At 47.3% G+C, this 16,236-nt stretch overlaps 1 protein-coding gene across 1 annotated transcript; it reads left to right on the forward strand.

Moving 5' to 3' along the window:
• The first annotated feature begins 4,976 nt into the window (after window positions 1-4,976).
• On the forward strand, window positions 4,977-15,795 carry LOC138498684 (elongation factor 1-alpha-like). Its single transcript, XM_069622348.1, has 7 exons — window positions 4,977-5,209; window positions 6,942-7,121; window positions 7,213-7,509; window positions 8,218-8,368; window positions 8,993-9,249; window positions 14,713-14,947; window positions 15,378-15,795. The coding sequence occupies exons 1-7, from the start codon at window positions 5,054-5,056 to the stop codon at window positions 15,485-15,487; spliced, it is 1,386 nt and encodes a 461-aa protein (XP_069478449.1). The 5' UTR covers window positions 4,977-5,053; the 3' UTR covers window positions 15,488-15,795.
• Window positions 15,796-16,236: the final 441 nt, after the last annotated feature.

A 16,236-nucleotide genomic window follows, 5' to 3' on the forward strand; every position in this document is an offset into this window, starting at 1 on the left:
AAACGAAAAAAGATAAGGGTGACGACACAGATTTTTTCGCACCATGTAGGAGACAACATAGCCAGGAGAAATCTTTGTCCCAGGACCCCCTGAACACTGCGCTGGGACAGATTGAGAAATAAATGTTGCAGTTGGAGAATAACTTTGACAAAATGAGCGAGAAAGTGGCCCAACTATAGACAAGAACTTCCGTGCTTGAACAGAGAACCAATGAGCTAGACCAACAGTGTGGCCAAATGTTTAAGCTGGTAAAACACGTGGGGCGAGACATGGAGGCAACCATAAGGGGAAAACTGGAATGGAAAACAGATTAGAATATTTTGAAAACGTGGTGTGAGCTAAGCAACTCCTGGAGTGGAAGGGGATGGCCCAAATCGTTTTGTTTCCAGTTGGCTCTCAGACTTGCTGGATTTGCAGGCAGAGGAGGACCCTATATAGGTTAATGCTGCAGAATCAAGTGGTCTACTTCACTGTCCTCTATGTTTTCTCTTTCTGTTCTGCACGTCCCTGTGAGCGCTCTGAGGCCTTTGGGCGATTTAGCGCTATACAAAAACAAACATAGATAGATAGATAGATAGATAGATAGATAGATAGATAGATAGATAGATAGATAGATATAGAAAGATAGTCTACATTCAACAAATCCACAGTATCATCGGGCGGTTCACCGCTCATTGTAAAGCTCACAGACGCTCACGACAGGGATGGCTGCTGCAGCAAAAATGTCTCCTGGAGATCCAGGATCACAGGATTCGCCTTTTCCCCGATCTGGCAACAGCGACAGAGAAGAAAAGTAAGAAATTCAATGCCATTAAGAAATCCTTTTTGGAGCGAGGCATGAGACCGGGATTACTTAGACCCGCCAAGCGAAGAGTTTCCTAGAAGGATTGAGAATACATTGTTTGGGACACAGAGAGCTGATGAGCTGTTGAAAACAATACCTGTGAAAACAACACCCAATGAAGATAAGAGATGTGGAGACTTAGGCCTTGGGGACTCACCCAGAAAAGGTCCAGAAAAGGTCCAGAAATTGGTCTTTTCAGGGAACTGCAAAATTGACTATGTCAGATCTCTTCCTTCACTCTTTATTTTTGAGCCTGTGATAAAGTGCTCTACTGTACAGATATCAGATACGCTGAGGGTTAACCTGACAAACTATTAGTGGGTCTAGGTTTGGATGATGTTCTACAGTGGGAAAGTATGAGTTATGGTTGAATTTCAGTTTGTGTCCTAAGGGGAGGCTACCTGTGGACCGGGAGGTCCGGGGAAGTTTTTGCCACCTAGATCTATACTATTTGCGCAGGCATTTCCCCCCATGTGATAAGAAGACTATCAGAGGAACCCCACAATGAAAATGTGATGTGGTTCAAATAATTAGCGTGGTTCTCCTCCTGTGATGTTTTACATGTTAAAACCGCAATAAAAAGATATTTGAGAAAAACAAAATCCCCTTTTCAGTTGATTCCTCGTTACTGGTGGGAACACAGGTCCTATGTCTCACGAGGAAAACTCTAATTCCGGTAGCCCTCGCAAATCACCTGTAAAACCCAAGTTCGATATGTCCTTCCCCCACTGCCATCCAAACTGCAGAAGTCAAGCCCCCACCCGAGGCGAGGTGGCATAGTCACACTCGTTGTGATCTTTCAGGAAGTGCTTAGTTTCTCCTGAAAATCAAGATATCCTCCTTAAGCCTCAGCACGATAATGAGGATGGCCTATTTGACAAAGGCAGGACTTCAGACTCTGGCATCTAGATTTGTGTCGGAAAGAGCTTGCATGTTTAGTCTGCTTAAGGCTGCAACTAAAACATCCCCTAAAGGGTTTGATACCAAGATTGGGAGTTGCAAGTCTACCAACTCCTGTGCATTGTCGAGTTTCCAACCCAGGATATAAACGCCTTTACCTGAACATAAGCCAGATTGTCCAGGGGTTCAGCCTGCAAGTGCATAGCTTCAATAAGGTCCAACCAATCATCCCCTTCTTCCATCCTATCATAAAAGGGTTGCAAGTCCTCCATTAATGACTTGGAAGTGTATTTGACATAGGTTCCAGAACGCAGAGAAAGATGGGCCCCCACATACATTTTCCTATGTGCACCCTCCATCTTGCGATAAGTAGGGCCCTGGATCATGGCCTCAGCTCCAGCCGTATAGGATCTTCCCATCAAACCACATGTCTTCTCTTTATTCTGTGTTTCCCTATTTCTGGCAGCGAGCTACTCCCAAAATACATGAAAGAGAAAGAGCTAATCGCAAGCTAACTCAGTGAAAGTGAATACACTCCCACAGAACGCCACATACACTCCCTTTTTAGTTTTGGTTACGAGATGGCGAATTAGTGCCACTTATAAGCTGTAACTATTGCATTGGAGTACAGCTAGGGGAGCTAGTAAATAAGGAGAGGCATGATGCTTGTAGGTGTAGTTTGGTTATTTACCCGGCCATTGACTGCTGCCCCTTCCTGCCTAAAACACACCCTCATGGGATTTCTTTCAGCTAGCTTTATCAAGCCTTAGCATCAAACTTTGCACTCAACGTGCCTACCAGTGTTTTTCAAAGCAGTCATCTGACAGTTAATGGTTTAATTGGAGCTGTAAACGTGCTGCGGATGTAATAAAGATGTATTGATCAGGTCTACCTGGAGCCACTTGATTTGTGTGTCCTCTAAGTCCTTTTAAAAAAAAGCGGTGGCATAAGTAACAGTTTGGACTTGTGTATAGATATTAGATAGGCATTTACCAGGCACAGCTATTATAGGCCTAGGTGCTTGCACCCTTTCACAGCTGCTTCCGCTAATAGCCAGTTAGTACCACTACCGAAGTGCCGGGCAAATGCCTTTCCCATGTCTATATAAAACCATGCACATGAATGAAGCCCTTCCCTCCCAGCCTGCTGGCCTCCCCTACCCCTACCTTCCAATGGTGTGTCCCAAATGGAGGGTGAAAGAGGGGAATTTATGAGCTACTCCTTGACCACCAAATCCAGGATTGCCATGTCAGAGGTGTGCATTTGTACTATGAGGAAAGGAGACTGGGTCAGCATGGACACATGGCAACAACCCAGTCTACGCTGCATCAAGGAAAAAGAAACCAGACCAGAGTCCTCTGTAACCCCTACACCGTCCCTTCACATGCATAGGTGTTGCTAGGTCTGGAAAAGATCTGGGGTAACCTAATGTCGGGTTATCGGGCCAGCTAGCCTTTTGGTTGTAGCCCCTGAGCTTCTGTCCGGGGCTACAAGCAAAAGACCCGGGGCTATGGCCCTCTCAGCCCCCCCTTAGCAACGCCTCTGTAGCCTGGCAGCACATGCGTCAGGAAAATATGGGCAGTGTCCCAAGACCCCCTGCGTGTCCCAGCCGAGCTCAGTACTATGCAGGGAATCCCACTTACCCTGGTGCCATCGTCCTCCAAGCTCTCAAGATCAACTGCCACCTCTGCTCAACATGGGCAGCAGGTGCTTCCATCTTCATACCCCAAAATTCCAGCAGCTGGGGTACCACCAGAGAGAGACAAGCCCAGCAAGCCACTCCAGGCAGGCTGAAGGACAGAACAAAAAAACAGGATAAGGTGGTCCTGCTCCTTATTGATCAAGCGAAAGGGTGTGGAGCTTGGTGGTGGCACTTAAACTTCTATGTGGTTACGCATCCTCGTCCCCCGAAAACGAGGAAAGGGGTGCTTTTTTGATGTGTAAAACAGAAAGGGCTGCCTCCTTGAAATACTATTTTTTTGCATAATGTACGCTGCCACTAAGAAGGGCTTTGTAGTAACAAAGCCAAGCTATGGTAAAAGCCATAGCTGGGCTTCACAGGCCCTCAGGTCATTCCCCAAGTCTGTGTATTTGAAGTCTTATCTTTTATTATTGGCCTGTGCCAGACACACGTGAATTGGAGAATGATAAAGGCCCTTTCCCTGAAAGGTCACTGGGAAGGGGCCATAAGCCTTCCAAAGCCCCTCATTCTGCTTATTGTCCACAGCAAATAGTTTTACCAAATAAGCCTGAAACAGTGTAATGCATGTTATGTTATGTTATGTTATGTTAACTTACACCCCACACCGCTCAGGTACACTTGCACATTATATGCAGACGGTACTTGTGTAAAACAATTCTGTGATGTGAAGACAAATAGGGCAATACACAGATATGCTGCTTGTCTTGTGCAGGGAAGACATTTTCAAGCACCAGGGTGTTGTAAATGTTTGCGGACTCCTTGATTTCAAGAATAAGGGGTGTTTAAAATGAATGTTGAAAACAAGGAAAGGGGGTGTTTTCAAAAAATGGAGACGAGCATGGGTACAACTTTAAACTGAGAGTGCCACCACCGGGGAGTGGAGTGAAGCTTGGGGGTAGAGATTGTATTTGACCAAGGCTGTCTCCAAGGAAGGGGCACTTTCCTAGATTTATTACTGAGACTAGTAGGAGGGCGTGGAGGAACGTGTGAGTCTACTGAACGTGTACGAGCAATAGTTCTAAACAAGCATCAAGGTTGTTGTCCTTCATGTCATTCAAAAAGCTTACAAAAAAAAAGACTTAAGTTCTACCTGGTATTAAATGTGTCCCACACTCAGACTCTTCCTCCATTCCAATTTCCAACTTTAAAAATAGCCACCCATTTCTTAAATTAAATGCACGTCTTAAAAACACAAATGATCAGAATCAAACGGTAACACAAAACGAAATAACAGTATGTCCAAAAACGGATAATTCATAAACACCTTTCCATATAAAGTGAATATTGGAAATGGGAATGTGAATGTGAAAATGCTTGGTCAGGACCGAATCAGACATAACTCCCTACTTCCAACACGATAAAGTCCAGCTGCGGGCAATTACTTTCAGAAAGATACTAATCAGGGCAGGGCAAGGCGCTTAACTGCGACCCCGCCCAGTGTGCCTAGAGCCCCGATTGGCTCTCTTTCAGCCTGTGGGCGTGGCCGCGGATCGTGCGCGGCTACTGGTCAGACCCGCCTGGGTCAATAAAAGCTTCACTTGCAGAATGGTAGCTCTGTTCCAAACCTGTGAGAGACTTTTCGAAGCAGCAGGCGGTGCACGAGAACCATGAGTGGAGACAAAGCGACCCCGAAGCCGCACTTGAATGTCGTGATCATTGGCCACGTGGACTCGGGCAAGTCCACTACTACCGGCCACATGATCTACAAGTGCGGAGGTCTAGAGCCGCGAGTCCTGGAGAAAGTGGAGGCAGCGGCGAGCCAGGTGAAAGGGCACAGGGCGTTGCAGAAGGCGGGTTCGCTGGTAACGTTTAATGGGAGACCCACCCTAAGGCACCACTCCCCTCTGGAAAGTCCTCGTTTAAAACGATTAACCATCTTTTTAACGCACATTTTCTGTTACCAAATGCAGATGTTCGTAGTTATTGTGTGTGTGAACTTGGTAGTAACTTTAATTTCAATAATTCAAACTCCCCTGCGCTTTTTTTTATCTTGTCCTGTGTAGGTTTGTAGGATCCCATGTGGTCACGTTTATGGCAAAAATGCAGCCTTTTTAAGAAGGCTTGGCGTGGCCTCCATATCTGTTTAGTAAGGCCCTTTCATGATCCATCCAGCATGCTATAAAATTGAGCTGTAGACTCGTTGTCGTATAATTTTAGTAATTTCTACTTCTGTTGTGAAGGGACGGATTTCTTCCCAGTACCAATGATTTGGCGCATTTGGTTTTTCTTGGATGTTTACTTTTTTGTTGCTACTCTTTGAACCTGGCACTCTTCTAGTGGCGGCCTATTACTCGTTTACTGTAAGGGGGCATTACATGGAAGTCTCGGAATTACCTGCTTAGGGCTTTTTGTTATTTGGTGCAAATGTTCCTCGTTTAGACCTGACCTGTCTCGGCGGCTTGTGTTTACTCTGTAGCCTCTCGTGCTCAACCTGGGAGGTTGTATTCACTTTCGGAGGGTGGCTTGAGATTGGATGACAGATGTGGTTATGGTGATTTACTTTTCTGCATATACTGCCCCTTAAGCACTTGCCTGGGCGCATCTGAGTATTCAAATATACACTGCTAGTAGTTTAGCGAAAGCTCATTGCTTTACTCCAGAAACTTCATTGGACAGTGCTTGCGTTGTATTTTGGCACTGGTTTGGGGGTAATGTGATCATGGAAACTACTAGCCACACCTAGTAATATCTGGGCCATTTGTTTTGGGTTCAGTGTTGCATAGAGGGGCAGGGATTGTGATGGACATATTTCAAACTCTCATTCTGTGTAACTCTTAGCCTTAGCCTATCTCTCATCTATGCGTCATTACATTTAAGGCATAGCCACACTCGAGACTTTGAAAATGGCTGAACTGGGCAACCCCACAACTACTGGGCTTAACGTCCTAGAAATAGTCTTCTGTGCTATCTTGCACCTCTCTGAAGGAGGCCTCTTGCTGTGTATTGACATGTCCCTTAAATGGTTTTAGATGGTGTGTTCGCACATTAAACTGTTGTGGTTTAAGGAAGGTGCTGGGATGTTCTGTCTCACTACGTTAAGTGATGGCGGTATCCAAATGGCTGCCGGGAATCGAGCAATTGGCACAAAAATCAACCTTATAATGCATTGTGTATGTGGCCTTGAGGTTGTGGTAGTTATTTTTGTCGCTGTATTAATACCCCCCACACACCTAATGGTGGCCTAGTCCCAGGGCTCTGCTCCTCTTGGGGGAGAAGGTGGTAAATGGCAATTTGCTGAGCCAGCAGGTATTTTGTTCAAAGAAGCAGGTTTGTTGGGTATCCATTTGCTTGTTTGAGTACAGAGTGAAATTCTTATGGGTGTGGATGAGTGGACTACTTAAAGGATCAGGGTTGGCCCAAATCGCCCTTTCCGTCACTTTAAGCCCTGCTCCTTTGTCATTTGGAAGGTTGTCTTCCACTTATTATGGTACATAATGCTGGATATGGGCGAGTTTGGTGCTGTGCTTGTTTGATCCTTTGTGTTCATCTTGACAGATTGGCAAAAGCTCCTTCAAGTTCGCCTGGATCCTTGATAAACTGAAGGCAGAGCGGGAGCGCGGCATCACTATTGATGTGTCACTGTGGAAATTTCAAACGCAGAAATTCACCGTTACAATCATTGATGCCCCCGGGCACCGTGACTTCATCAAAAATATGCTGACTGGGACATCCCAGGTAAACTGTCCGCCTGCATAAGAGCACCTTAATTTTCTGGCGATGCTTCCAACAAGTTAGTTATTGTTATGGCCTGTCTCTTCCTCCTTAGGCCGATGCTGCTGTGCTGGTGGTGTCGGCTGCTACGGGAGAGTTTGAAGCTGGAGTTTCACGGAAAGGACAGACCAGGGAGCACGCCCTCTTGGCTTTCACGCTGGGCGTGAAACAACTCGTTGTCTGTGTAAATAAAATGGACATGACCGACCCACCCTACAGCCAGAAGCGCTACGATGAAGTGGTTAAAAATGTTTGCATGTACTTGAAGAAAATAGGCTACAATCCAACTGCAATTCCATTTGTACCCGTTTCTGGATGGAATGGGGAGAACATCACGTCGCCTAGTCAAAAGGTAAGGGAGCATGTTTGGGAAGTGTACTATGCTGCTCAGAATCCCTCTATTATGCTTGCTGATCTGATTGACATCAATAATCCTGCCACCCACATCTTGGACTTAGCAACATGGACTAGCCCATTATGGGTAGTGTGCTTTGCCCTATTACCAGTACACGCCACAGTATTGGCACGAAGGTAAACCTTGCCCAGTGCAGGAAGGGTAGAATGTAGTTTTGCACTAGAGCAGGTTTGCACGAACGCACGTGTGGTGATGCCCTTGCACGGGTTCTGTAATCGACACCCTTGGTGTAAATGCAGTTGGCATTTAGCCAAAATTAATTTTTAGCTTGGGCTAGTATTTTTGACGCCTCTTCCAGTTTGCAAATGTGCAACTTGGTACTTGTCTCATAGCGAATTTAAGCTAAATGTTCGAGTTTCCTTGGGTGCAATATTACTGATGCTGGTATTTTAAGGCTGCCAGAAAAGGCTGGTTGTTTGCACTGATATGAATATTGGTAATGCCCGTGTCGTGTGGAAATTTGTTCTAAACATCAATGATCTGTGGTCTGCACTTCCCTTCTGGTGCATTTTGCAGTAGGCTTGTGCAACGTGTGGCCCTTGAGCAGATGTAACCCTAGCATGTATTTTAACAGGGATATTCACACCCGCCCTTTGTATTGCCAGCAGTGCTAGTGCCAACCTTTGAGCCTCTGTTTTGTTTCAGATGCCTTGGTTTAAAGGGTGGAAGGTTAAACGAAAGGAAGGCTCAGGAAAAGGCAATACCCTCCTGGAAGCCATGGATGCGCTGCTGGCTCCTGTCCGCCCATCCAACAAGCCACTTCGACTACCATTGCAGGATGTCTATAAAATAGGCGGTAAGTTAAATGCTAGGGCTCACTCGTGTCAAGATTAACTGCTTATTCATAGGAGTTTGTCATAACTGGTTGGGTTTTCATCTTCGATCTACTAACCAGTTGTGGGTTAACCACAAGCATTGCAGAAACGACATTGGGGGACCCGGGTATTGGCATGCATTCTTGTGTTGTAGGACTCATGTTCAGGGGCTCTAGTTTCGTTGCAACGTTTTGTAGCTATTGGGCTACAATGGTCACCACATTCTGCAGGAAGCAAACCCTAAGTGGTGGGGTGTCTCTTATTTGCCGTGTGTAACAATATCGGGCAAGGGGGAATTTGTTGGATAGGTGCATATTGTATAACTCGAGCTTGTGAAGCGAGCAATCACGAGGTCTCTTGGGTTCAATTGTACTTTAACTGCCTGCTTGGTTAAGGGGTTTGCTGGTAGTGAGGACTTCAATTGTACTGTGGGTTAACCTACGTAAAGCAGACCTAATTTGTGCTGCGTTGTAATGTACTACATGGGATGCTGGGAGGCTACAAAGCCTGGGTTTAGTGTTCCAATTGTGGCGGAAGCCTAGATTAGAGCTTGGAACACATGCACTTAAGGTAGCGATCTCTCAACTTGTATGTCCTGTTCTTAGGCATTGGCACAGTACCTGTTGGGAAAGTTGAAACTGGAACCCTGAAACCAGGCATGTCCATTACCTTTGCTCCTGCAAATTACACAGCTGAAGTGAAATCGATTGAAATGCACCACGAGCCCCTTCAAATGGCTTTACCAGGATTCAACATAGGGTTCAATGTGAAAAATATTGCTGTTAAAAACCTAAGGCGTGGAAACGTAGCAGGAAACTCCAAAACAGACCCACCAACTGGAACGTCTAGTTTCACTGCACAGGTTAGTTTGAGCCTCGTGTTTGTCATGTAGCTTGCGCACAAATGAGTGTTGTGACCACTTTATGCTATGCATCACCCCCTATGACTCAATGGTTAAAGTGGGTACTCGTAGCTATTGTGCTTCCACCCCCTGGAGTTATGTTGAATGTTAAACTTTACATGGTTGGCCCCTTGCAAGCAGTGCACATTCATGTAGCATAGCAAATGTATGGCCTTGTACTGGAAAAGATTATTGGCAGAGCATAAGGCATGAAGGTAACCAGAGAAATTATGCCTTTTTGGCTTGCTGTACAAAAACCCAGGCTCATTTAAGTGGAAAAGGTTGTTTTAATGTGACAGGCCAAAGCTTACAATTAACCGCTTACATGGCTCCCTGCCCTTACAAACTAACACTATTTTAAACAAACCAATTAATAAAAACTCATTTTCCCCAACAATTAATAAATCCCCTTCCTCCCTGACTATCCCTTGGTCCCTACCGTCTCCTTCCCACTTCTCAAAGCGTCCCATTTTCTCCCTGGGGCCATGCACCTTCAGGTTAAATACCTGTTCTCCCCCATCGCCCCAGGCTAGCGGGTATGTGCACAGCACCCCCATCCTTTCCTGCACCATCCATTCCCCATTGTGCTTCCTTCCCCCCACATCTAAAGGGACCATGCCCCCTCACCAGAAAAACCCTCCCCAGTGTTTCTGCCCCACCATTCCTTTCTACTTCCAACTCCATATACCTTATTTGCCTGATTTTTTTTTTTACCCCGTTCATTACGTTAATCCCCTATAAATATTTGAGCTGTGTACATTTCTTTGCATAACATGTATCTATGCACCCAATGCTGTAATTTATGCAAAATGTAACTAAGCCTGCTGCAAGTAACAGCGCCACAATGCCCCTGGGCTGTCTGTGAGCTATACACATGTAAAACATCTCTCGCCAACCAGGTCAACCTATTTCCAAAAACTGCCAAATGGACACCATCCTTTCAATATCATGAAGCCTTCATAAACTATTTCTTGTGGACCAAAACCTGTACTGCCGCCGAGGCACAAAACTTTACCTTCCCTCTGTTTATCCCCTTCCTTGCCCACTCTATCGCTCCCTCACTTCTTGCTCAACTCTCCATGGCAACAACTTAATCCAAACTACACATTTGAGGCCACATTTCTCAGACCCATAACAAATCCAGGAGAGCCACACCTGTATCTCTTACCAGGTCATTTCCCCCCTGCAAGAATGATAACCCCCTCAGGAGACCCCTAGCGTTCCCTCAACCCCTCCAACATAGCCAACAGCTGATCCCAGCAAAGCCCCTAAACCAAACTATCTTACCAATGCCACTTTGATGCTGCAACCCAATTGCCTGCCAAAAGCCCCTTTTCTCTTCCTTCCCTGCCCACTTAAGAAAAGCATGGCCCACAAACCAAGGCTATGGCATCTCCCCCGACCTCCGCAGCATCTGAAAAAGAAATTACAATGTCACTTTCCATTCACAACCACCCCACCACACACATTCCACCCTCCCCTATAACTGACCATATTTCAAACCGCCCCCTTTACCCAAGCCCTAATATACCCTGTACTTCCCAGACCTCCACCGTCCTCCTAAAGTCTTCACCTTATGAACCGATAATCCCCAACCACCTAGTTTCAGGTGCCTTACCCATCCTAAATTGATAGTTTCACATTCCTAACCTTTCCCACACCACTAGTAACACCTTCCTCAGGAACCCATCCTCACTTGGCCATCTCCTTATCCCTCTATAGAAACACCCCAGTCCTCTCCCCCCTATATTTTGCACCTTTCACACCTACCCTTTAAACAATGCACCTAATCCCACATAGACCCCCTTTCTCCTCTATTACCCTCCTGCTCACCCTTGCCCCTCGCCGTCCTACTAGGGCCCTGTGTTGCCCACCCTGCACCAGGGCCCACATGCACCCCGTCCATGCAGGCCCTTTTCATTACTCCTCTTCCCCTGCTGCACCAGGGGCCAAACCTGCGTCCATTCCATATCTTACTCTTCCAGCACCTTGCTTCGTTACTCCCCCCCCCCCCGGGGCCTTAGTGCACCCCCGTCCATGCAGTCCCTTCTCTCCCCCCAGCTGCACCAAAGCTCAAATGAGTGAAGTTCCTCCCGTGCTGTGCATACTCTTCTGCCCTATCCTGTGCCATCTCCTGCAAGAACCAGGGTTACTACCGCACGCTCTAAGTTGAGATATCCTCTTAACCTCTGTCAGTCTCTCCGTATTTACTCTGTGCCACCGTCCCCCTAAAGCTTACTCACCTTGTCATGCAGCAAGCATGAGGGCTTTGCCACCATTGTCCATACCCTCCAAACGACAGCCTCTACCAGTAACATTTTCAGTTACCTGCCCTACCTAGCCATCTTCCTCCTCACCTACCCCCTTGGATTGTCCCAAAACCTCTCAAACCTTGTGCCCCCTCATTTTCCAATAAACTGAGCCCAACCTACAAGAACAACCCAATTTAACTGGCATGCAGCCCTGTCCCCTGCCTGAAAACCATATGTAACGGGATGCCAACCCGCACACCTGCTGCACTCGTGCAACCTCTTGCAGCCTTTACTGAAAGCCCAACATGCTGCTGAGGGCTGACCCCTGCCCCTTCCGGGGCGACCAAGAAAGGACCAGTAAGGCACAGGTAAACCACTTGCTGTGTGTACTGTTGGAGCTGGCCTCATCAGCGCCATCCATTGCAACCAGAGATCCATGCCCATTTTCCCTATACAGCCTGGCTGTCCACCATTCTTGCTCTAAATTCGTCATAACGCACCCATGCAAATCCTCAAACTTGTAAATGCCTTTCTGATTACATCCATATACTTTAAAGCCACACATCGCTCCAGAAATTTCTCACAATTGACACTGGCGTAGATGATTGAAAATTGGTTGTCAGCATTTGTCACTGGCACTCTTGGGCACGAGGCCAGCTCTCTCCTCTTCCTTCGAACCCTCCTTTGCTCTCACTACCCTATGAAGCAGCTTAACATCCACAAATTCCCCAGCCTGAATCTTATCCTTAGTCGCTGCCATCAAGTGCGCCCCCAACGGTTTTGTGAGGCCAATGTAAGGTAGCTTTTTCTTCTTGCCCTTCACTTCAGCTTCTTTTGAAACCTGTACCTCGCCCCCAACCCCCTGGGGAAATTTCCCTTTTCACCCACCAAGGCTCCAATAGCCTGTACACCATCTCTCTCCTTACCCCTTGCAGACCAGACCCTTTATTTCCTGCCCCGTTCTTGGATTCCCCCTCTGCCATATAGTTGACCAGTCCCTTTCCTGCTCACCTGCCACCGCCTGTCTGCGGTCTGGCCTCCTCTCCTTTCTTACTGGGCTCCTAGTGCGGGGACAAAACATGTCGGTAGTCTCTCCCAGCTAATTGTTCCCCTGACCTCTTGCCCCCAAACCCTCTGCACCTGTTCACAAACCCACCTCAAACCCCTTCTCTCATTCCCCCTCCTTACTGCCCTATAACCTTCATCCTCCCACCGCCCCACAGTCCTCCATCCCTATTTCATCCCTGAAATACCATTGCTGATGCAAGCCCATGCTCGGGTTGTGTAGATCTCCTCTTGCGAGTCTGTCTTCTTGGCGGGGCCACAGAAACCCCTTCCTGGTAGTCATCTCGACGAGGTGTGCTCTTGTGATCCTCATCACTAGGGGCCGTGCTGCACCCTCTAGACAGTCCTCGCACCAACCGAGCAGGGGGCATTCTTAAACTCTCTGTAGTCATCCTCTGGGACAGCAGGGGCTGCACCACGCCCTCCGCCTGAAATCCTCCTAGCTGGGCGGGCCTGTTCCACACCCCTCCCTAATTTCAATAGACGGGGACCTCTCCTTCTCCCACCTGCACTCTTTCAGATATTTATCCCCTCCCCCCTCTGTCCTATCACCCAGTCTTTTCCCCGTGACCTACCCCTTTTTGGCCTTTCCTCACATCCCCTACCTCCCGCCCCCTGGTCATTAAATCACCTCCCTATCTAAATCCTCACCCACATGCATTTCCCCCCCGGAAGCTCTAGCAATCTCCCTCATCTTCCTGCCCCTGGATTCCCATACCTCCCCTCTACCTGCTGCCGGGGTGCAAGCCACAATTGCCCCATCTGCCGCTGCTCTGCACTGCAGCCTGCCCCTACCCACATGCCCTACTGATTTCTAGGGCCTCCCTCAGAGCCCTGGCATCCACCAGTCCCTGACCCACCATGGTGCAACCAAATATGGCAGCGCACTAAAATATGCCCGTCACCTACTGCACTAATACTCCCAAGCCGGCACCTACCCATGGACCACTTCCCACTAACTAGTGTACCCCTGCGAAAGGGGCACGCCCAAAATAGTTCTTCTACCCTAAGGGTTAACTACTCTTCTAATACATACTAAATCAATTTCATTTTTTATACCCTGTAAAAAAACACACCCTAGTACCTAACCTACATCACCTAAAACAGAAGTCAGGCTGCCCTTGCACAAAGGGGGGGCCGGAAGCAGCAAGAAAAACTACCCCCCCCTGGCTGAGCAATAAGAAACCACTCAGCTCAGCCCACACTTCTTGGGCTCCTAATTTGTCAAATTCCCCCATGAACCAGGCTGCCCTTTTACCAAAAAGGGGGTGGCAAAAGACAGGAAAAACAATGCCCCTGGCTGAGCAATGGGACACCTGGTCTGATATGCAGACTCGCCAATAAAGCAGCGCAGTCCCTTTAAGGGATCTGCACTGCCTCCCTACAACTGAAAGCTAACGCGCAATGTGCTGCGTAGCAGAAGAAACCAGGGGAACCGGGACGGCTTAATTCCCTGGCCCCCTTACAGCGTTATCAGCAGGACAGTTAATGCGGCGGCTCTCATAAAAATACCTGCACAAACCCCCATTGAGCCTGTCAACCACTGTGCTCCCCCCACAAACGGCAGGAACGTGCCGCTCCCAACGCCCAAGCCACAGCCCAACGTTGCCTTGATGCCACAGGTAAAATGGAGGTACCTTTTACAGTATCTCCAACTAAACCTTTTCCAAAACAATATATATATTTTTATATAATGCCTGCCCAACCCGCTAATCTGCTCTACCAACTCACCTCCCCCTCATAGGCCCAATTCTGGGAAGGCTCGGGAGCAGGCGACCAGGACTACTCCATCTCAAGTCCACTGACTACTTCCCAAACCTTCCCCGACTCTTACCCCGGGGGGCGCACTATGCGCAGGCCAACTTGCTGCCTGTGCAGTACAAAAATAACCCCAGGAGAAATGCTTTGCGTCCCCCCCCCGCCCTCGGTCCCCCCTTACTAGGAGCTGCCTTAATGTAGACTACTGGCATGGTGTTTACAGCACTTTGCATATTGGGACCAGTCTAGTGTATTGATGCATGTGTAAGGCTTAATGCAGTGTAATGTGGTGGTCTCTCTAGTGTTCAGCCCTGCATGTTGGTAAGTAATCTGTATATTACAATCCTAGGTCATCATTTTGAACCATCCAGGCTTTATAAAGCGTGGTTATTCACCAGTCATAGACTGCCATACTGCACACGTTACCTGCAAGTTTGCTGACCTGGAGGAGAAGATGGACCGTCGGTCCGGGAAGAAACTAGAGGATAACCCAGTTCAGTTGAAGTCTGGAGATGCTGCAATGGTCAAACTGATTCCTCATAAGCCCCTCTGCGTGGAACGCTTCTTCGACTATCCTCCCCTGGGTCAGTTCTTACACTCATTACTTCACAGCAATGTTGTCAGTCCCGTTACTGCACTTGACAAGATTTTGTTGCAGTGGCTAGCGATTATTCTAACATTAGCACTAATACTGCTGAATGCGTAACTGGTAATCCACTGTTAAACTCCAATGCCAGTTACTTTTTCTGGGGACTATCTAGTTTCAAATCCATTAATTGGTGGCAATACATAAAATATCAGAGCTCCCAACACTGCACAGCAGCCTTTCTGATGGGTGTGTTGATGGTTCATGTTCCCTTTTGTGTAAGCTTCCGGGTGACTTTAATCTGATCAGTAGATTGTATTGATTAGAGACCGGGTTGCAACCAGCTCCACTACACCATACAAAACGTTCTCGTGTTGGCAACTTGTATGCCAAACGTATCTGAAATTAATCTCCTCTTTTGGTTACAGGGCGGTTTGCAGCGCGTGACCTGAAGCAAACTGTTGCCGTTGGTGTTATTAAAGCGGTGGAAAGGAAGCCCAGCAACACTGTAAAGAGGGCTCAGAAAATGGAGGCATGAGGCGGCGGACGGTTTCCCTTGAATGACTTTAACATGTGTTTACTTTCAGTGAATTGATCGGAGTGATTGTATTTAAGTTTGATTCGCATGCCTGTTGCTGGGAAACAGATCAACATTAAATGCTTAGTTTGTTTTTCATTTGAATAGGACGGTTTGGGGCTTTATTACGGAAGGTCTGTTAGGAAACGGAAGTGTCTGTGTACAAACGGAAGTATAGGCATGGAGTGCCCTTCTGCTGCCCCATTGCAAAGTTCAGCGCTGTGGTAGATGCACATGGCACACATGAATAAAGCCTCTTTGCCCTACAATAGCATTGTCTTGGTGTTTAATTTGTGCTAAATTCTACCTGGCGAGTTTGTGTTAGGAAGCAGCCATGACCTCGTTTTTGGGTGGCACCCACTAACAAAAGCTTGCTAGCAACGTGCAGTTACAAACTTATCCCAATACAAATTGCGTTTGGGTAATTTGATTTCTGTATGCCGGTAATGGTGAACAACCGATGCAGCGGTGAGGCAGTTGGGTTTCACACAGCACCACTTGAATAAATCTGTTAGTAACATAAGGCAGACAATATTTGTTTTTTTTTTTAAACCCATGGCCAATAAAGTGCATTACACATGCTCAATACATTTGTCTGGCTTGGCACTACTCTTTGGGCTTTGACTTTCTGGAATTGTGGGGTGCAGAACAACCTCTGGCTTGGGGGAAGGATTGTGTGCAAATGGTTAAACTGGTGGATATAAGTAACG

This window comes from Ambystoma mexicanum, chromosome 5q, assembly GCF_040938575.1.
Source record: "Ambystoma mexicanum isolate Mex_15411 chromosome 5q, UKY_AmexF1_1, whole genome shotgun sequence".
Classification (NCBI taxonomy): Eukaryota; Metazoa; Chordata; class Amphibia; order Caudata; family Ambystomatidae; genus Ambystoma; species Ambystoma mexicanum.